The sequence below is a fragment of the Dermacentor silvarum genome, chromosome 2 (genome assembly GCF_013339745.2).
Source record: "Dermacentor silvarum isolate Dsil-2018 chromosome 2, BIME_Dsil_1.4, whole genome shotgun sequence".
Classification (NCBI taxonomy): Eukaryota; Metazoa; Arthropoda; class Arachnida; order Ixodida; family Ixodidae; genus Dermacentor; species Dermacentor silvarum.
This window is the reverse complement of record NC_051155.1, coordinates 82108026-82131419: the sequence shown is the minus strand read 5'-3', so window position 1 is coordinate 82131419 and position 23394 is coordinate 82108026. Positions and strand designations below refer to the sequence as shown.

The window sequence follows — 23394 nt, the reverse complement described above, 5'->3', positions numbered from 1 at the left end:
TGTCGCCACGCGAGAACGTACGCCGTCCTCAGCATGTGTTGATGTTTCAGTCGTAAAAACGAGGACCTCGAGAAAGCGAGGTTCCCTGCGCTGTCGCTGCGTCATTTTATCTCGCAACTGCAGACACCACAACTGTAGGAAGGCGAGCTTTCGCACTACGCCGATGCCGTTTCATCCGGGCGGTTAGAGAGGAAGGCTGCATCCTGCTATCTTTATGCGGCCGCGAACGTAGTGATTGTGCGAGCCGAGTTGTCGAGAGCATCGCTAGGTCTCGTCTCGGGCACTCTCTATCAGTGTCCTCTTTCAGAACAAAAAAAGAAAAAGACAGCGAGGTCTTTCGACAGTGAGACGGTACAGCTGTATAGACGGAATCACCGCCAGACAGTACAGGCGCTCAAAATGGACGCAAAGATAGCCAAGGCAAGTACGCCCCTTTTTCCTGACGTGCTAAAACTATCATTCGTGTCCTTGTTGGTGGTGTTACCATTGAAAGAACGTGCTACAACGTGCGGTGGGTTCGAATGTGCTAGTAGATAGCTAGGCGGTATTCACTAGGTTCGGACTGAAAAGCGTTCAATCGGAATTGGTTGTTTGACATATTCCGAGCAGTTGCATTTTCATGTTTTCATGCAGTAATGAATTGTGAATTGTAGAAGCTGCGTTAGTAGGTGCACAGCTTTGCTCGCAAAGCTTCTTCTTTTTCATCCTTCAGAAAGAAGTTGCGGGCTCGCTCTCTTTAATGTATTTTGTGAGAACAGGGGCAAAAGCCAGTACAATCGTAGCTCGTGTAAAGCTTCGTATTTGTTGGTTACACTTGGAGACAAATAACAGTTTTAATGTTAGGTGAATGACGGAGATGCCAAAAGGGACGCTTGACTTTGGTAGTGCCTATATGCTACTGGATGTAGAATACATCACCATGGCGAATTCCAGACAGCTGTTCTTTCTCCTGCTCTGGTAATGATCCATGTATGCCGCAATATGATGAATTACAAATCTAGGCCACATCTATAGTTTACTAATCTAATCCCCAAAGCTCTCAGGTCCATTATAACCCACTCAAAAATAAGTACGTAAAAGCCTGTATTAAAGTCTGTCTTCGAACTAGAGGTCAAAATAACCCCTAATACTATCATGCATAGTTATCATTCACTAATTACTGTTTTCCTTGTACCAACGAGTCACATCAGAGATGCTTACCTTGAATTTAAGGCCACCAGCTACGCGTAACGTATGTGGTGAACGTCTCATACAACGTTATGCTGCAAAAAGATGTAACGCAATAAACCTCGCATTTCATAACACCGTGTAACCACATTGCTCTATCATATAAAAGGTTCTTTTCGGTAAATTTGCCCCCGCCAATGTTATTTCACTGTGTCTAGCTCATTAATCCTCTACCGCCAGAAGTATTGAACAACTTCGTCTATATACTGTGTCTATAGTTATAGGAAACACACTGTTGTTGTCCGTATGAATTGTTTGTCTAGAATTATAGATTGTATTTTTGCTATGGCGGTATTTTCCCGCATTTTTAATAATTTACATTGTCGCAGTTGAACTAGTACCTGAGCTTGCTACATCTTCACAGTGATACGGATACAAAGAACTTCATTAAAAGCATCCTGGAGAAGCGCCGCCCCCTAGGGCGACACCGCAGTGATGCTTGTACTAAACCTCTGCGGCCAATTGTGTGTTCATCATGGACCGCCGCTACATTCAGCTATTGACCTTGCAGTTTTCTTGTATGGTGTCTCTTTGCCATGATCGAGTAAAATTAAATGACGTGAAACACTGAAATAAAACTGAACCCTCCTCCTCCACTGTTGAAGACTGACCCTGTTTCCAGTTATTCCTATTGAAATGGAGAGGAACGTTTCCGGCTGTTCGAAAGGCCACCATTTTTTTATATATGCAAGTCATCGTTGAATTGATCAATTTCTTTTCTTCCAGATAAAGAACTACAGGGGCCTTTGCGTCGCTCCATTCACACCTTTTGACACTAAAGGGTGAGGAGGATTACAACAGCATGTTTTTTGTTTCTCTAAAGGCAGAAACACTCAACCTCGGATTGCCATTACGCGGGTGTACGAGCGTCAAAAAATATATATATGCTATGTCACGGCAAGCATGCGCCCTCCACGAGGTGCTTTTTGGTACAATCGATGGTTCCTGCTCAGCTCCAACTCTGTTTGCGGCGACGTGAAACACTCTGAAGATAGGAGCCTTAGAAAGCCTGCCGCAGCTCAACGCTCAGCTGCCCCTAGAGCAATTGGAGTAAATAATCACGTGATCGAGATTATATAGGATCTCTGTCGCACTCCCCGCTCTAAGGTGACAGCGCCTCCGAGGGCTGTGAGCTGAAGCATGGTGCTGTAAATGAACCAGTCGAATGTGTTCCCAGCGCTCGTTTTGTACCTGTCCAGTGTAAACCGCACTGCGGGAACGCTCTCCAGCACTCGAAAGGGACCAGTCGAATTTACCATTCATGTTTCCCGAGTCACTCGCCTAATCTTCTAGGAGTTTTGCGACGCCAGGCCAGCACGTGGTGCTGCCCCTCCTGGTGTAAAAGCTCCAAGCTGCACTCAAAACAGGCGTATTGTACATGTGCCTCTTTCTGTGAAAATGGCGTAGGCACCGCTCCCCAGTCTTGAAATTGTCGAAGCCGTATCTTATGAATAATGCTGGAATAATTGATTCATAATGTGTAGCACGTTTTTGTCTATAGACTCAGTCAACATTAATATCATCACTCTCTTTGTATCCTACTGTAGGACGAAGGCCTCCCCCCGCATATCTCCAATTATCCACGTTTTGCGCTAGCTGACCCCATTTTGCGCCACCAAATTTTCTAGTTTTATCACCCCCATAGTTATCTGCCGTCCACACCTGCTCTTCCCTTACCTTAACAGACATTCTCAAAAGGTTATGATTGATGTTTTGCTAAGGAATACCACAACCACAACCGTCATACTGCTGGCACGCAGAAATAATTATGACTAAACATAGACAGGGTGCCCCAGCTAACGTTACCCAAGCTCTTAAAAATAAAATATATAACATATGAGGACGCAGCCAATGACATTCTGTCAGCAGTCACGTACCGCACCAGGAGGATTTTTTTTATCATTGGACTATGGATAATAAGATGAGATTACTTAACAAAATCTCTTATAACTGAATTGAGGGCGCGATTTTTGATAGAAAAGTAATACTTGTGTTTTAGAACATCCGATTAAGTTGTTTTCAGTGCGGTATGTCTCACGTAATTATTTTTTCAGCGTTATAAAGAAAACGCGCGAAATAATAAAATAGCCGCATGATTACGCGTCTGCGTACAGCTGCACCAACGGTCCCCCAGGCGTTACTCAACACCATCATCATCATCATCAGCTGCTGCTGCTGCTGATGATGATGATGATGATGATGAGCTCGTAGTCATGATGCCGTCGTGGTGGATGCATCGTCGTCATTCCAGCATTCTCATCCGAATCTATTCATGCCATGCTTGTCACGCCATCTTCGTCGTACAGACCCCAAGCGATTGTTCATACACCACCGTCGTGATGCCTTCGTAGTCGTTTCACCGCCGTCACATAAGCTTTTCCATCCAACTCTCGTCATGCCATCGTCGTCAGAGAGGCTTCAAGATGCAGTCATGGTCAAGCCATTGTCGTCATACGCTTTTCGTAATCCTACTTTCCTGATACCCTTGTCATGTATCGTCATCACGCATTTGTCACCGCTATCGTCAAGGCTTCCTCGTCACGCTCTCGTTTTACCATGGTCATCCCTTCAGTAACAGCATCCCATTCTCGTCATGCCACCTTCATTGTTCCATCGACGTCAATACTTCTTTCATGGTGACTGCAGATTTGCAAATTTCGAACCCGCGCTCAAGAAAGACACGAACAAAGAAGAGGTAGACGTAAAATGCGCTGACTTCAAACCAGCATTTATTCAGAAGCACACATGCGATCACCTTTAGTTCATGTGGAATTTGTAAAAATCGCATGTTACAGATAACACAATTCTAGTCCTTGAGCTGGATTGTTCAGAGAGGCGGACAGTACACACGTGCACTAAACATTAAAACAATTATTCTACTAATTAGGAAAAAGGAGCTTGTTAACTTCTTGATTAATTTCCGGCACCCTTCGCAATTTACGAATTGTAGCCCGTGAACTTGTCAGGCGTATTCACTTGAAATTAATTGCCAGAATTACACCACTTTGGAGATATGTACCATTAAATTCACGTAAAAATGCACTGCTGGTTCATTTACTTTTTTTAGCAAAATGTTCTTTTATGCATAGTAAATGGAACGCACATGTATTTCGTCGCACACTTCGGTAATTAATACCTCGAAACTGGTGTCATCCTTGAAATTCACTTCAAGTTGACGCAGCATGCAAACTCACCGGCCACACTTCGTAAATTGTAATATGTGCCATAAAGTAATTAGGTAGGCAATTAGTCAATTTTTGTTTATTAGTTAAACATGCGTTTTGATTTCTCGTGCTAGTAATGTCCGCCTCTTCAAACAATCCAGTTGAACGACGAGAATTGCGCTATATGCCACCGTCAGTTTTTAAAAAGTCCGTAAAACTTACGAAAGATGGCCCTATATCCTTTCTAATTCCAGTTATCTCAGACGTCACGCATCAAAAAGGCAAAAAAAACTGTGCTAACCAATCACTCTAAATCATAAATGGAACAGCGCAGGCGCACACGCAAATGAATCATTAAAAAGAATAACTACCGCGTCATAAAAACAAGGCTGCTGCCACGACACTTTTATCTTATATTAAGGTATGCCATTTCCTTATATAAAAAGGTGCTACCTTTTCTTTGTCTTCATCTTTTCTGAGCGATTTTTTAAAATGACCAAGCATCTTTACCAACCCACCCAACTTGTCGTGCACGTCATTTCTTCTTCGTCATTCTGTTGTAATTATGCTGCCGTCATTCAATCGGGATTATGGCGCCGTCATTATGCTATCGTCATTATTGCATATTCGTCAGGCAGTCCCTATCATGCATTCGTTGTCATATTTTCGTTGTCATGTTCGTGCCATCATCGTGTCTCCAGCTTCGTCATCCGACTCTCGCCATGCCATCTTCGTCACGACATTGTCGTCACACGCCGCCATCCTATTGGAGTCATCGTCCCGACGTCGGCTGGCAACTGCCTACTCGTCGCCAAAAGAAAACAAAATTTCTTGCAGGCATGCTTTTTCTTAGGATTGCAAGCGATGGTTTCGCAGGCTTGTTCATTTAGCTTCTTCAAAAACAAAGTGATTCGCAGAATCACCCGCATCTACGAAGGCTACATCAAAGCAATGATAGCAGAGGGCTATAGCTACCTATACCCAGTGGAGGGATATAGAAGTAAACCCATCAGAGGCATGAAAACGAAAGTTCGGTTCTTTTTGAGTCTTGCCACTTATGTAATTTTCTGGGTATATTTACACTGATTTTGTGATGCATCGCCCGTTCTTGTACGCTAGGGAACACAGCTAAAGCAAACTGTAACACTTATTTCGCGGGAGCGGCATTTTCATCGATGGCTATATTTTGTGGTAATACGTTTGTATTTGACGATGCTTTCAGACACATCAACATCAATATCATCGACAAATATGTTAGTCTTCTGCAGAAGCAGAGTGTCACTGGAGCATTTGGTAAGAACTCAGTCTATTTATGGACATTACGCACCGATTCCAACCTCACTTCAAACAAAAACACTATGTGCTCATTTTTTCCACCCAGTTAATGGGTCCACCGGCGAAGGACCTTCCCTAACCGTCGCAGAGAGGAAGAAGCTGACCGAAAGATGGGTTGAAGCCTCCAAAGGAAAGTAAGTCAATTTGTCACATTGCCTGTAATTTTTCCAGCAATGTGCTGCGGCAAATAGCAATATTGTGACCTTAAGTTGAAACGGTTTTGCTGAAAATCTGTGCAAAGTATATCTAACACCAATGAATTCAGATTAATTCTTTATCGTGTAATCAGGCAGAAGTTCACAGGTATAGGTAAGCTCGAAGAGAATAACTGAGATAGAACAACAAATTGCAGCTAAGTGCATCCGGGTGGCAACTTGCTGCCTGAAATATGCGAGTCTCGTTGTAGCAATGTTGCATTTATTATGCAATGTCAGGTGTTCGGACAAAAGCCCAGAACTGAAACTTGTGCGTGTTCTATAACTTGCTCTGTTCGACGCGGAGTTTTCCGATGTGTGCGCGATGGTGCTGAAAGTTTCACTTGGAGTTGCCATTTCAAATGAAATGAAATGAATGAGAGCGAATAAACAATAGATTCGCTAAGTCTCTTACCATCAATGCAGAAAATCCACCAGTACACGACGCTAATAAAGTTCTTCGTGCATATTTGAATTTCTTATGCAAAGGTTTGGCTGTTCTAACAATTATTGCTAGCACGCAAGACTCATTCTAAAGAAACAAAATACCTCTGAAAAATGACTTTATTTGCAGATTGGACCTCGTTATCGTACATGTGACGGCAACATCAATAGTGGACACCCAAGAACTCGTGAGTGACTTGCTTTTGAAATGCTGTCACAAGATTCAAATTAAGAACATTGCGGATTTGTACATTCCAATGCATGCGCCTCTTCGGCAGGTACTGTAAAACTGTAAAACTAGAAGCAAGCAGGATGTAGTGGTCTTGTTGTTTACACACTAGGTATTATTCTAAAATAGATAGTGCATGTACGTGCTATTGTGCATATTTATTTATAATAGGGGTTTATCTCGAGAACTTTTTTAAATTTTAACATCATTACACAGGAAGTAGCGATGTTATACGAAACACAGTACTGTATTTATTTCATTGAAAAGGAGGAGGCGGGGGATGTGGCACTGCAAAAACCAAACATATTCTATACCTGCGTCATATCAGCAGTTGAATTAATAATTAGGATTTCAGCTGACGATGGCTATTTCTTGTAGGCTACTCATGCTGAAAGCCTGAACGTGGATGCTATTTCCATTCTACCACCGTTCTACTTCAGGTCCCCGTCCAATGGTAAGTCTGCTTCGCTCGCCAAAATTACTGAGTATAAAAGATGCTACAACTTTTGTATCCTTCGACGAGCAGTTTCTGGCGGGAATTCTGACTAGGAACACATTTATGTGGCAGAAGGCGAGGGGCTCTGGATCCCGAACTACCACCTCTTTGATTAGTCCCGATAGAAAAATAATGAAAACTCATGCTGTCTTGCCAGCAGAATATCCATAATTCCGACTTTCTACAGAATAAAGGATCGGCAGAATTGTAGCACGAATGCGTTTGAAACGGCGCCTCCTTTTTATATTTACATTTAGGGGATCAGCACAGCTTCACCAATAAAAGCGATGCAGAAATGTCCTGGAATATGTCTTTATGGCTCTGGTGGCTATTACAGCAAATTTGGTTTTAGGGTGTCACCATGCCTATTATGTATCCAACACGCTCAGTGCAGAACTTGGAGGCCGTTCGTAAGTCAGCTGTACGTCTAATTCACAGCAGCGCATCGCCCTAGTTTTCGCACTCTTCGAATATACTCTATACGTCTGCATTGTTGTGTAAAGCGTCAGCGCGGGGCAGTTCTTTACGTGCATTCGTTTGAATGCGAGGCGAGAAAAACTTTATAAAAGAAAAATGCCTACAGAAAGGGTGGCCCTATGGGGGAAAGACTCCAATTTTAGCAGTTACCGTCCTGGGCAAGCAAAGATTAAAATACATTTTTATAATTTTTAGGTGTTTAAATGTTGGCATCGATTGAAATCGAGGGCTGGGCGGAATCCTGTCTGGTCGTGGAACAACTTAGTAAAAAGTACACACAGCGCCGACCTAAGCAAAATGTATAGAATTAAAAGAGGTATCGCTGCCTCGGTTCACAATTACTGAAACTTCGAAGTACACTCATTAAACTGGTATTATCACGTGTTGCAAGCCACGCGTATAGACTCGCGAAAGACTGCCGGCATTCTTGTTATGCGTATACTCAGTGCTCTGAAACTTCAGATTCTAAATGAAAACGTGAACCTAGAAAGGTTGGATAACTCAATACATTTTACTTTGTATTATTTACTTACAATATTTGCTACTTACTATAGGTAAGGATTCCCTCTTTGTGCAGTTGGATGTCGTACGAATGTGGTAATTTTACACACGCACACAAAAAACAGCAAATCGAACGAACAGCAATAATTTATTTGCTGAATAGCGTATACTCACATGGAACACAAATGGGCGCATTTGAACAATTAAAGCCAACTGCAAGTGGCTCACTCCCATCTTCGAAACACACTTCAGTAATTACCTACACTCTGCACTACGACCGGGATGGTGCAAGCTGCACGCCACTGTACATTGAAGCTTCCACTATACAAACCATTTGCTTTTAACGGCTACACAAACGGTACCTAATTGCCACTAGTAAAATTTTGCTGACACATACACTAAAGTGGGTGGCACCGTAATCTCAGAACCCCTACGGAACTGCGGAAGAGGTTTTAGAATACCAGAAAAAATAAAAGGGATCAATAACTCACAGTGTACTCGTCTTGACATTGAAAAGTATTTATATAAGCGCATGGTTATGATTGGCACAAAAGGTGCGCCTTCTAGCGAAGCGTAACATCTGAGTAAGAAATGATGGCCGAGCATGCATGTGTAACCGGAAGGGAACCTGTAATTTTCGTGAAATCGTTCGCACTCTTTTTCAGACCACCTGATACGGTATGTAGAAGAAGTCTCTAAAGCTGCTCCAAACACGCCGATTATCTACTACCATATTCCAGCATTCACCTGCGTCAACGGTGAGATTTCAGCTTTGGCAGTAATCAATTCTTGCTAGCCTACATTGTGTAATGTAGTTAGGCTGACACTTGAAGAAGCGGCTAACAAATTGTAGTGAAAGCGTGAATGGCTCAAAAGGCATACAACGACGTTTTATACCGGCGGACAACTTTCTGTGGCAATGGAGTGAAAGCTATAGACGAAAAGAGGTAATCACATTACCTATAGAGCTAGTGCGATTAGCATTCGGGCAATGAAGCAACATGCCATATTTCTGAAGTAATGTTTATTTAGCAAGCCTGTTTCGTGCACCTTCAGCTTATGCGGGCTCCGTTTTCGCTGGTATTCTTTATGATAATCAGACTATGAATGTCTTATTTAAATCCTCCCTAAAAAGAGATTAAAGAAAAATATTAGGTCAAATTATGTCGATAGAGTATTCATCTACAAGTCTATCATCACTTTCCGTGTGCAAACCTAGGATTTCCTTGAATATCCACCGAGTGTGCCACTGCAGCTCAATTTCAACGTTCGTACCTAAACAGTAAAGTGGACGTAATGTTCACGGAGCCTCATTCTATGCCGCTCTATGTGAATAAGGCAGTAGTGAGGTCACATGAGAGGTACCATAGCCCAAAATAGGTGGCTCCACTGAAATTTCCCATTTTCGTCATTTTTTCGCTCACAAAAGCTGTGTTCTTGCTACGAAAGACGAATTTGTTACTACGGAAGCTTATCATTTTATCTAGACTGACTTAGCATATACAATGTGCAACACTAAAGAGCATCACTAATTTAGTGCATTCGGAAGAATTGTTCTTGTAAATTCAGTTTGCATCTATTTTTTAGTGCAGTGTGTGTGATAAGCGACAGAAATGTGCTGCATCGTTTGCATTGCTGAATTTTTCACACAAAGCACAGGGCTTGTTTGTTTGCATGACGCATTGGGTTTGAAAGTACTGTCGCATTAATCGGCCATTTAACTTAACAGAAGGTTCTCTAAACTCACTGTAGGTTCAGTTTTCTTTATTTTGGAAGGCAATGGAAACCTTGTTTAACTAAAAGTAACCATTAGTTCAGACCACACGCTGTCTGGATGTTATAACATGACGCGAAGATAGCACGGGAGTTTGAAGCCCGTCATTGATTTCTACATCTTCTTTGGCATATGAAAATTCCGCTCGAAATAAGCCGGTCCAGACATGACATTAACTAATCAAACTCTAAGGAAACCGCTAGACAATGCCTATGTAAGCCTTACGAGGTATTTTACATCGCCTTCATCCTGATTATGGCAGGTCATTGTAAAGTGACAAGATAGTGAAACTTAATTTATTCTGCCTGCCTTAACGCTAAGAAATACTTCAAGCGAGGAGGTATTCATGTTTTCACACTGCGGATGAATGATTTTTTTTTCAGTGCGGATGACTGAATTCCTACCAGAGGCAAGGCGACGAGTGCCGGCATTGTGTGGAGCCAAGTACTCATGCAGTGAATTGAGCGACTTAGCTGGGTTCTTGCGTGAAGACAAAGCTGACATTAAAATATTCTTCGGATTCGAAGAGGTACAGTGCCATTATGACTGTAGCAGCTGTGCAAGAAAAGGTGCAGTTCGCCACTATTTTTGACGGCATACCGCCTTCTATATCTGAAGCTGCCATTTTTGGCGTTTTGCATCGGCCACATGGTGGTGCAGAACACACTAGTGGATCACATTTCTTCCACATGATAATGATTATTTAGTTCTGTCCTGTTTTCTTCAGTTTCATGTTTTCTGATGGTGTACAGAACGCGTAGAAGCTAGGAGACATGCTACAAGTGAGTAATGAATCTAACTGTCAATGAACTTGTAACATGATACCAAAGAATCGCTGAAGAGACATTCACATACGATGAGCGTGATCGCCCTGGAGAGCGAGTCCAAATTCACGGATCAAATTGGCCCTGTATTTGCTTACCTGTCACTGTACATTGCAGAGCAGTCATTGCTGCTCACACAAATGAGAGAAGGTATACAAACAGCAAGATTTTGAACACTATCGTACGAGCATAGACCTTGCACTGTGTGAGCGCCTTGTAACGGTGAGGAGCGACCACATCGCCGATAGCTCACGCATGCGCGCAGAGCACTATACGGTGCCAAGTGTGGTCTGCTAAGTTCTTCGCCTGAAGGTTGCACACACCGGGCTTCTGTTATCTGTGAGGGCTCATAATTGAGACCAACTCCTCTCAATACCTTGCGCGTGCTGATACATACATACATACATACATACATACATACATACATACATACATACATACATACATACATACATACATACATACATACATACATAACTACATACATACACATGCATACATACATACATACGTGCATCATACATACATACATCTTTTTTTCAGCAGCTCACTACTTATTACACATACCGTACCTGCATAAGCGCGTACGAAACTTACGATAAAAACTAACCTTCGCAACTTAACAGGCGTGTTAGATTTGAGCGTGTATAACTGAGCTGCTACACCCTGCGAACAATGGGAACACCCTACGAACAATGTGAAAAATTTCCATTTTTCCTTTTTATCTTCATTCCATTGTGCATCTGCCACACGATGGGGTATCACGGGTAGCAAAGGCATCTGCACACTTTAAGGAATAAGTATAGCAGACGATGCTTGCATTGTAAGTGCTTAGCGCACGGGCGAGAACTATCGGGGCTTCTCGCCATTTTAAGGCGCTGACACAGCATGTAGTCAAGGCTTGCGTAATATTGTTCAGAATATGGCTCATTGTACAACAGTATTCGCGCGGCATGGGTTATCTGGTTAAATGAGATTCAAGATGGTGCTGTAAAACCACCTAAGCAAACCTCCTCACTCTTAATCAGGGATAATGTTCATGAAGGTTTGTCTTGAGAAAGCGCGTCAAGCAGGAGCGCGGTAGCCCGGTAACTGGAATAGTTGTGTAAACCGATGACCGACAATGAGTGAAACAGCAACGACTGACAACATGAAGCTGGTTTAGCCTCGTTTGAGCCACGTCAGAATATATTTATTTGCTCTTGAATGAGAAATAACATACCCTTAGAAAAGCGCTATATGCTTGGATTTGTTAAGGAATGACATAGTGGGTTCTTTGTAAGTTTGTTTTCTTTTTATATTAGTATTCTGTATCTACTCGTTCCATGTCCCTGTCGAACCACAAGTGGGTAAAATAAAGTAAGTAATAAAATTGGAAATTAATAAACACTAACATGAGTAATAAAAATAAAGTTGCTGTAGGCTTACAAAAACAATGTCGAGCCACAAAAGCTGTCTTGCGTCTTCAACGATAGCCTACCCAGTTGTCGAAAAGATAATTTTGCTGACTCATGCAGTTCAAAATTAAACATACATCTTGATATGTCCGCGAGAAAAAATCTAGGAGTGCCCTACTAATCTACTACTAATTGAGGTGGAATATCAAAGTTTCAGACAGTTCGTTATTGGCGCTCGAACAAACGGTAGTTGCGGACGTAACAATATTTCTTCCCTGCAAGCATTAGCGAACAAATATAACTTGTTGGATATTCTATTGTGCTATCGGTTGTTAAAGAATTATTTGATAATATACGGTCTACTGATATACTGACTCTCTTATCTGCGAACTGAAATTACTCTTTGGCCACAGATGCTTCTTGCCGCTCTATCTTTGGGTGTGACCGCTGCCATTGGAGGGACGTTCACTTATCAAGGACATCTCGCAAAGAAAATCATCGATTTGTACGAGAAGGGTGACATGGCCGGAGCACGCCATCACCAGGTGATTATATCTGCTTTGTCATCACTGAACGGCTTAGAAAATGACAAAACTTACAAAGCATCTTGTCATAAACATGTTTCCTTTCCTGCTGCCCCAAATCTTTGTTTTCTGGTGCTCAACTTAAGCAAAAGTGTATCCTTTGGCAAGCTCTAAAAATAATAAATATACAAACTGACCCAGTTCACCAGCGGTGCACTTCATGTGTGGACCTCTTATACTAACTAACTCTGCCAGGTGCTTTTTCACTACTATGTTGCCGCTTAGTATGTCGTGGCGAAAGGTCTGTCCCATATAATTTTGATGACTTGTTTTCTAAATGCCCTATTTTATAAATTCTGTTGTGTACCGACTCTTAGATTACATAAGTTTCTTTAACTTGATATGACTCTCCTAGTGAAATCACCCATACCGTTATCACTGGTGCAAAAAATAATAATAATGATGAGGACCGTGGGTCTATTTATTCTTGCTTCTGATTTTTATTATTGATATTGTTAACGCTGTTATTTAACCAGTACAAATTCGCTTATTTGCGGACGACTGCATTTTGTTTCATGAGAATGTTTGCCGAGAGGATCTGGAACTTCTGTATACTAACCTTCACAACATTTACTCATGGTGTAAACAATGGGACATGAATCTGAATGAAGAAAAAACCATATACATGCATATAACGAAGAAATGACATAGGTGGAAGTTTCCCTATAGCCTTTCTACTCATCCTCTCGTTGAAGTGAATCAGTATAAATATTTAAGTGTGACAGTAACTAACAACCTAAGTTGGAATTCATATATTTCTAACGTATGTGCTGTCTCATTTCGTAAACTCTGTATTATGCGTCATAAACTAAACCAAGCGCCCCCGGAAACTGAACTTCATGCATGCAGATCACTCATTCCGCCGAAATTGGAATACCCATGCACTGTTTGGGATCCACATAATAAAAACAGTATTAATGCACTAGAAATGATTCAGCTGCAAGCAGTTAGGTTTATTTTTTTCTAAATACCGTATAACGGACTCACCAAAAACTATCATGCGCAATCATTCATTATACAGACATTAGAACTATGGCGGAAAATTCCAAGGCTTAAATTTCTTTTGGACTTTCGGTCGATCCCTGCTACATGTGCGCGCTACATATGCGCGGTACAAGAGTAACCAGAGGTCACCACTCTGAATCTTTAACTCCCTACCAAACAAGAACTAACAGTTTCAAATTTTCATTTTCCCCCGTACTATTGAAGGATGGAACGCACTACCATTATCATTGCTAAACAGTACTGACTCAATAGATCTGATTAATTTTTGAATCTGTTAATTTCGTAACAGAAATGTGAGCTTTTTGTTAGTTGTCTTCTGAATGCTTGTATGATTTTTGTTTTTGTAATTTTACGCTGCCTGCTTGGCCCGCATGCGCCTGCATTATTTTGTAAATAAATAAATACAATGAATAAATAAAAATAGTTGCGTAGCTTGCACTAGTGGCGCAAGGATAAAGATGGAGCTGATCGACCACGTATTTAGGCTAGGCTAAACACTACCAAGTCACCCCAGCATTTTCCAGAAGTTATTGATTATTTATCAATTATCAATGAGCTATTGATTGGCTATGGGATGTTTTGCACCGTACACTCGACGGACCCTCCTCGAACTTAAACACTTTCGCTAGATCACAGGGGTATGTGCTATTGCGCTTGGACCCTTTCTGCACTACCGCCAGGATCGGCCCACATCTTCTGTGCGCGTGTTGCGGAATGACGGTCGGCTTAAATAGCTCCGCTGTTAATAGGTAGGTAGTAAAATTTATTGAGGTCCGGAGGAATCTTCACTCAGTTCTTATAGGGGCGAGACTGCGGGCCGCTTCCACGCTGGTACGGGAAGGCCAAGCCTCACCGCCGCATCGTGGGCCTTCTGGACAGCCCTCGTACATGCAATTTGATACATTCGTGATGGCGGACTTTGCGAAATCTAACGTGCGATGGGGCGGGCACCCAATAAGAACGAGTGTTGCAAGAAACGAAACGGTGGCCCGTCATTTTAATTGTTATTATTTTATTAGTAATGTGCTCAAACGCAAAGATGTTCCACGATAACAGTAGCAAGTTTGCCGCACTTTGTTTCCTCGTAATAGGACTGAACAAACCTACTATAAAGATATTTCACTCTCCACTAGGCGCTCGGAAATTCCAATATCCTGGTCACAGCGATCGGTGCAAGTGAAGCAACAATGCAATGTCCGTATACGCTGATATCGCCGCATCGAAGAACGCAGCGTTAGAAAGCACGACCTGAATACGCGCTTATGGAGCACCTAAACGTCGCGACACGGAAAGGAAGCCAGTCTGACGAACCGATTTCTTGCAGAAACAAAAGTGACCTTGACGAATTAAAGTTTTGAGAATTGCTAGGCACTTTGACGTGATAAGTGTGTAAGTCACCCATTATTCTGAGACTGAGTTGATCTGGAAGGGATGTACGGGCACCACTAATTGCGGTACTGCTTAAGGAAAAATGAAGGTTTGTGAGGAAATCATAACATGAAAGACTTAAGAATATGTACGAGTTTCGGAGACAGTAATAGATCACGAGGTCATTTCTCCACACTGAGCTTAGCGTTAGTATTTTCATAATTACGTGTTCTTTGCATATTATGGTGCCAAAAAATTTACTTTTGTGCAATGTGTAATATTAAACTTTTGACTGGTCTTTAATAACGAACCTAAAGTATAAAATAAGAAGCCTCTGTTAAAGCCTCTGTTATTCACTCAACTTTGAGATTACAATCAGTAATGCAACACTCGGTTTGAAGAACTGAGTATCCACCTCACAAAACACAAGTTGAAGAGGTAATAATGGTACGTACTTACAAAAGAGCACTAAGCTTAATCTTTATTTCAATTTGGTCTCGACTAATCAACGTATGGCTCTACTTCGTACGAATATTATAATGCATACGTATGGTGGCCCAGTCCTGTTTGATGTAGAAGTGTCTATATTAACTTCATCAAATTTTTAAATTCAAGTGCAATAGTCAATAAGGATCCACTTCACCAACAACATGACTTTCTTTTTTTTTAATTCAGGACAAGCTGAAGCATGGCATCGATACACTCTGCAATTATGGTATGTGTCGCTATATATCTAGGACTAAGTTCCACGCCCTGCACAGAGTGCTTACATACCTCCAATGTGAAATCCATTATGTGGCTAATTGAAGCTCAAAATTACAATATGGAGCAGTACTATGCCGTGGGCAAAAATCTGAACTTTCTGTACTTGATATATGAAATATCTGCAGTAACATGCCATTCCGACCATAAACAGGCAAAGAAAGAATCTTACCCCCGAATTCCCAAACGATCCTCCACCAGAAGTTCCTCCTCTATTCAGCCGAATTTAGCACACCGCCGCGCCTCGACTCAAAGGGACGCTGCGCTTCTCACAAATTACCGTGGAGCGTCAATGAAGAGCAGTGACCACATTTGCCGATGGGTGGCGTTGCCATACACTTCAGGGGTTGGAAATTAACCAGATGACCGTGGGAGGACTGACTTTGGGGGCCTACGGTAGAACCACAAATGTAGCAGTGCAAGGGGACATGGGTTAGGCGTTTTTTGAAGTCAGGAACGGGCACAGCTTGATTAGTTCTGAAGAAAGACTAAGGAACATGGATGAAAAGAAATTACCGGCTAAAGTGCACAAATACGTGGGCACTTTAGGAGAATGGAGGAAACAGTTAATGATGTTGTCAACCAAGTACAGGGTAATTGAAAGTGTAAATGGCAACCAGGAGTCATGAAAAAGAAACTGAGAGACACATTGACGGTAAATAGGATGCTTGTAATGGAAACAAAAAAGACCACGGAGATTCATAGAATTGGAAAGAAAGAAATAAGGAAAGAAAATCTGTATGATAACGCAAAATAGAGTGCCTCGCTTCTTGAGACACGAGCTAGGTGCCTGAGGACAAAAACATAGCGGAACAAGTATGCGCTGCACGATGAGGTGTCTGTGTCGCAAAAAAAGTCCGGAAACAACTCGATACTCCGTGAATGGAATGCTAAGATGTTGAGCCAGCGAGGCAGATAGGGAGTCTGCACCTCTCAGAAGCTTTGGGTTCAAAGAAGATGTAATGATTAACTGGTCAGCAGTCGGGTAAGTAAGAGACGATTAGAGTATTGGCGTAAGAAAAGAGGAGAAGATATTGATAGGCACAGAGTCAGTGCAGGTGGGGTTAATGGTACATCGGAGTGAAAGGGATTATAAATATCGAAGTCAAGGTCGAGATCAGCCAGGACAATCAGATAGATAGCACTAGACGCAGTAAAACTTCTATAAATCAAGCAGGCTAGGCGACTATGTGCCCCCGTCTCGTTTTAAAAGGGATACCAATAAACATCATCATCATCATCGAGTCGAGGTGGAGGGCTGAGTGGAGGCACCTTCTAGAATACGGGGATTAGACACTGTAAGCTCAGCTAGTGTTACTTCTCAATTTTTAGCAACAGCTGGCTGCGCAGCAAGAAGAAACTTCTTTCCATCTGTAGTATTCTGATGTGATCTTATTGGCTTAAAAACGTATTGTTACAAGCAGTGGGGCTTGGTGCTGAAGACTCTCTGATTGTCAACGAAGACCATTGGGCGGGTAGCATGCACGGCTGGTTTGGACAGCCATTGTATGTATGCAGCGTTGCTGCAGCTGGGAAATAACCTGTAAATGTATCTTTTTATGTTGTCATTTCGGCCCGTGGCAATATTTATGCTCAGGGAGGATGAAATATCATCGCCACTCTGTCGTCCGCAGGTTGTGAGATTTTCTTGAAGTGTGACTCTTTAACAAAGCTAACAAAAATTTTGCTTATTAAAAAAACAACAGAATATTGCGTAGGGGCACATATATACACAAAGCAAGCCACTACTGCGGCCATGCTCTTACTCGCTTGTTACCGTTACTGGTACTAAGTACGAAAGTAACTGCTGTTTGTACTCTGCTCAACATTTTATTTCAGGCTTGAAAAGCGTGAAACCTGTGAATTATGTTTCTAGGTTTCTCCGTTGCTGCTCTAAAGGCAGCCGCCAACAAAGTCAGCGGGCTCAACTTCGGGGACACCCGAATTCCCGTGTGTCCCTTGGCTGATGACAAAGCGGAGAAGCTTGCTGAAGAGATTCGAGCCCTGGATATACTCATTTGAAGCCACTGCGATGGCTAAAAGTCAGCTTTCTTTCCGTCGTTGATATTCGTCAAAGGAAAGTACGGAGTGCAATTGTTAAAATGTGACACGAGCCTCCGTTTTCGCAAGAAGTCAACGAATAAAATTTGTTTTCATAATTGTTATTTCTTCCGAAAATAGGAAGGGGAAGAAGCATGGGACTTTCACCTTTATGTTCATCATCATAAACTTCGCATTGGTCTGTGACCAACGCGAAGCGCAGGACGTTATTATGTCCCTAAAAGACGACCTGTGATGTGTGGCCCGTATGAAGGTAAAGTGAAACCGCTGAAAGCGTTGAGTGACATAGTTTCAGGTCCCTTGGCACACATCTGTAAGCTCATGATGATGACAGCCAAGTTTCCAAACTATATGAACGAAGCTACAGTTACCGCTGAAAGCGTTGAGTGACATAGTTTCAGGTCCCTAGGCACACATCTGTAAGCTCATGATGATGACAGGCAAGTTTCCAAACAATGTGAACGAAGCTACAGTTACCGCACTTCACAAAGGATGATCTTTGGATGATTTAAATAACTACAGGCCAATATCTCTCCTCTCCGTATTCTCAAAGATAGAAGACCACATCATTAATAACAGAATTACAGGGTTCCCAAATGCATAGAGTTTAATAACAAGGGAAAAATTCGGGTTTTGTAAGAATAAATCTGTAGAGGCAGCCTTCCGTGGGAATAAAGAATTCTTGAGAGTATAGAATATAAGCTCTCCGCACTAGGTATCTTAGATTTTAGTAAACTATTTCACTGTTTACTACATGACCTTCTTTTTCGTAAACTGCCATTTTACGGTATCCGTGGTGTAGCGTTGTCTTTAGTAAAGAATTATTTAACTGCGAGGTTCCACTAGACAGTCAATAATAACGGCAAATCCGAGACTACCCATATTATATACGGAATACCTTAACGGTCTATACTTGGACCTGTAATTTTTTACTTTACATAAGTGATATTGTTAATATTCAGGGGTGTAAAAGTCTGCTACTATATGCAGACGACACAAACGTAATTTTCTATAGGATTAACACGAATGAAATGTTTATAGTCGAGAATATATGGCTAGAAAATCCTTACCTTCTGGTTAAAGGCGAATAAATTTCAACTCGATACAAAGGAAACACAGTACAAGTTATTCAAAGCTGAAGGAACGACAAATCTACCAACCTTATCTTTGTAATTTCAGGGAATACCACTCCAACAGACAACAATAAGATTCTTAGGTGTAGTATTTTATGAGATTCTTTCATGGACGCCCCCTGTCGACTCATTAAGAACTGACGTCTCTACAGAGATTGGGCTGGTAAATAAATTAAAGCACTTCCTGCCTTCAGACGCTAAGCGTGAAATTATTATGCCCTTGTGCACTCACGCTTCACGTACTCCTCTCTGGTTTGGTCTACGACCACCGAGACAAACTTAACTACTCTTTCCTGAGAGCAGAATTCCATATTTTAGTTACTATAACATACTACCGATAAATCATTTATATAAAGTGAAACTATCACTGTAAATGATGCGCCAATACAGAACTAATAGGAGCGCTGTATGATGAGAAATATCAGGTTAAGCAGACGCCATACGAACTACGATAGAATGTAGTAGTTAAGTCCAGATCGCGCAGAACTTATGGTTTACAGAAACTAACATCACTAATACCAGAACTCTTGAACAAATACCCCAATGTATTAACCATTTTACAGGAGAAAATCCCCTAAGTTTCATTTAAGAAGAAAGTTAAGGAAATATTACTTTCTGAGGTGTAGGTTTTTTGCTGTGTGCTGTATTAAAGATCTCAATTTGGTGCATGATGTGTGATTACTGTCAAACAATGGTACATTTGTAGCACTGCTTTAATTGTTGTCCTTATCATTTCTTCTGAAGATAAGAAAACATATAATTGTTGTATTTGCATTGATGTATGTATGTCATTGTGATTGTGCGATGTATAACAAAAAACACGAATGCTCGCACTGCTGCGGCTGTTGTCTGGGTGGCATAGCCTAGTCAGGCACTTTCCGGGCCTTTTTCTATGCCTCACAAGACAATTTGTATAAATTGTCGTGTTTAAAGAATGAATGAATGAATGAATGAATAATTAATATTGCAGGCAGACGAAACAAACATCACGATAGGTGAGAGAGCTCTATTGCGGATATGGTAAAAAAGAAATGGGCTTTCGTTGACATTTTAAGAAGCCATCGGAAAGATTGGAAAGCTGCCAATAAAAAATTTTGGTCACTTTATCGCAACGCAAGCACCATAAAAAATGTCTAAGTTTCCCGCCCCCGCTTGTCTGCTTTCTACCACAGAAGGCAGACTATTCTCCATAGGGAAAACGCACAATGGCTACTAGAATATCTCCGTGACAGAGCAATATGCACAAAGCGCAAAATAGAACTAAAATTCCCTGACTACATGTTTGATTTGAAATTGATAGCCACTGACCTATATAAGAAACGGTGGGAAAAAGCTGCAAGAGGGTTCGTGTAATGAAACACATCAAGCTATGCGCTCGCTATAGAATAGGGCCGTGTAGTTCAATATAGGGCAACGAGTAAGTGACTTCTAGAAAATTGCATCGCAGTCTACGAAGTTAACATTTATATTGCAAAGAATCTCTCAGAAAATGACACAACGGTGACGATTCTACACGCGAATGTTTAACCGTTAGCTGTGGTATAGGCTAGGCGTATTCCCTCCCACCCTCCAGCTCGTCCAAATACTTAGAGGCCCTAAAGGGCCCTGAAACACTTTTCTATCTAATCATAGAATGGACTCAGTAATAAAGGATGCTGTCTCACGCATCTCAATCGGCAATATGTTTCGAATCCTGCCGCTATAAAGTACAGTTATCACACCGATGCGTGGCTCTCTCTCTCCTTTCGTCTCCGTTAGCACGCTGGAAGATACAAGGCGTAGAAGCCAGAAGGGCAAAGCCCAGCCCTTACTACGCCAGTTACTACGCTACGCAGCACGTAGCTGCTATATGAATTTTGCTGTCTTTTTAAGACCGCAGACTATATATATATATATATATATATATACATGCTGCATTTCTTTTACTCAACATTAGCAGTTATGTGTGACCGAGAATTCTATCGCGAACACAAAATCAGCCAATCGCATCAGTGGGCGCAGCTTCTTGCGATGACGCTGCATGAAGACATTGCGGAAGCGAGAGCAGGTGATTTTTACCGTTTTTGACACGGGGTTTTAATTTCCTTGCTTAATGCAGCGTCGTAATATTTACCTCACGCGCTCACAGCAGCCTGTACGACAGATTGGCGACATTTTCTTGATATGTTCACTAAGTGTATCAGGGCCATGCAGGCCCTGCTTCCTCCATGGCATTCAAATGTAAAGAATATATCAGAGTGTTTTGGTTTACACTACTACGCGCCTCTCTGATGATCGAATGTTCGCCAGCTTACATGGCTACAGACGGTGCAACCTAATGTTTGCCCGCGCGGCACTAGCGCCGAATGCTCCCCTAGCGCACGGAGGGGTGTGTCGAAGGTCATCGCTGTGCCAGCGCGCGCCCGTGTTCTGTACGGCGCGAGCGCTCGTGCGCGTTGTTTCCTCGATGACGAGCGCGACCTCATCAACCAGGAAAGGTGTCACGCAATACTGCTGTGTTGTTGATTGCCACAACAGCCTCGAAAACACGAGAAGTCGAAAGCCGCCCTTGAAGTTCTACATATTTCCGGGGAGGTGGTACGAGAAGGACAGACGACAACCATGGATAACTGCAGTGCGCCGAATCAAGTAAGTGACAAATTTTCGCATTCGCGCGCAGTATCACGGCCGCTTGATAAAAACGCAATAGTAATATGCCTGTATTTAGCCTACGACCGTTTGTTTTTAGTCGTGTTGCGTAGTTGACTCGTACAGCGTCATCCACCGCGTTAGCTGAGCGGTAAATGCATACGTGCTGCGCCGCTACGCTCGACGACGCGAGCTCGATTCACGGCCATGACGTCCGCATTTCGATGGGTGCGAAATGTAAGAACACCCTATTTACCGTGTACTTTGATTTTTGCGTGCGTTAAAGAACACCCGGTAGTCAAAATTATTCATGGGACCCCCCATTGCAACGCGCCTCATAATGATTTCCTGGTTTTGGCACATAAAACTAACGAATTTATTTGATTGTACTGTGCGCTCACTCGCGATCGGCAAGGAGGAGCTCAATAATTACATCCATTTTCCAAACGCTGTAACTTAAATTAGTAGTTGTCCAGGTAACGAAAGGGGCCGCGTGCTACTTGTCTTTTTCGTGGTAGCAATCCGTATTTATAGCAAGCCGCGGTCGTCGCGTGCGTCGGTAAGCGGCAGATCGGAAAGCAGCCTCTCGAGACGTGCGCGCTATGTATGTTGCTTGGTCATGCTTTCTAGGTTAACAATATCCAAGCACGCTTTAAGATAACGGCCACCTTGCACGCACTTCCTGCTTCACTCTTCCTGCGAAGAATCTTGGTTTCGTATAAGAGCTGGCCATCGGTACGAGCTTACTTTAGCGTCGGCGGGGGAATTCGCCCGACGAGAAACTATAGATTTGCTTTTATGAGGCATGTATCGCTAATGCGTGTGCTCGTGCTCCTGGTCCCAAGGTAATTCTCGTTCGTATAGTGCCATGCTTATTTGTGGCCAATGCATGTGTTCTTTCCGTGCTCACAGAGCCGATGACACTCCCTGGGAGTTAAAATGAGAGCAGCCATGCGTGCGCGCCCAGCTGCCAACGAAACCAACGGCAATCGTCACCGTCTCTGCACATCTCTGCAAGCATGCATGACCGCTTTGTGACTGTATCATAGAGAAATAAAAGGGACTAAATTACTGAACTCAGTGTATACCTCTAGCTCGACGCCGTATACGATCTTGTCGGACATCTGTGGCACGCACATGGCTTTCACTGTCAAATCACCGTCGAACATGTTTCAACACCATACGTGTGGAAGCAAACGCCCCCCCCCCCCCCCTTTCTTGAGGTTGCCTCCGTGAAAAAAGCTGCCGGCGTCGGTAACTTTCTTGAAACCGCATTGTAATCTTTGCATCGCTATTCGGAAAGCAGGCGATCTGCCGTCGTCGAAAACGGAGTGCCGTGAGCGCGAGCAGCTAAGGAAAGCGCGGCGAAACTGTAAAAAAGTGGAGACTGCGCCGCGCTGCGACCGCGCTGCTTGACATTTCCACATTGGGGGCGCTGTCAGGAGGCGCAGTAGCGCCGTCTGGCGATCGTTTTTTCGTCTACACACTGGCGCAGCCGTGCGCGCAGCAGCATACCGAGCGAGCCACCATTGATCCAGTGAAAAGATAAACAATCCATGATGTTAAATACTATCTAGTTAACGCGATGCGACTGCAAGGGCCCGCACCGTAACTCCGCCACAAGCAGAAGGACGAGGCGTGACCGCGCCACGGCAAGACGCCCAGGATACTGCGAGCATTATCGCCGGCATGCGGCGCCCATGATGTGCGGAAGGCAGTGTCAACTGGTGGTAGAGCAGGGAACTAAGCTTTGCGTTGCTTGACGGAACTCTGCTCTCTCATAGGTGGAAA

General features: G+C 42.8%; 1 protein-coding gene across 1 annotated transcript; it reads left to right on the top strand.

The window, feature by feature from the left end:
* The first annotated feature begins 255 nt into the window (after nucleotides 1–255).
* On the top strand, nucleotides 256–17940 carry LOC119441580 (N-acetylneuraminate lyase-like). Its single transcript, XM_037706188.2, has 11 exons — nucleotides 256–420; nucleotides 1954–2009; nucleotides 5614–5684; nucleotides 5773–5860; nucleotides 6495–6552; nucleotides 6972–7047; nucleotides 8733–8825; nucleotides 10225–10370; nucleotides 12476–12607; nucleotides 15695–15734; nucleotides 17658–17940. The coding sequence occupies exons 1-11, from the start codon at nucleotides 400–402 to the stop codon at nucleotides 17801–17803; spliced, it is 927 nt and encodes a 308-aa protein (XP_037562116.1). The 5' UTR covers nucleotides 256–399; the 3' UTR covers nucleotides 17804–17940.
* Nucleotides 17941–23394: the final 5454 nt, after the last annotated feature.

Bases quoted from the DNA above. Each gene is read 5' to 3' on its own strand.
- LOC119441580 (XM_037706188.2), top strand. From the start codon at position 400: ATGGACGCAAAGATAGCCAAG. The intron at 5,861-6,494 runs GTAAGTCAATTT...CTTTATTTGCAG, and splicing joins GTTGAAGCCTCCAAAGGAAA to ATTGGACCTCGTTATCGTAC. The intron at 15,735-17,657 runs GTATGTGTCGCT...TTATGTTTCTAG, and splicing joins CGATACACTCTGCAATTATG to GTTTCTCCGTTGCTGCTCTA.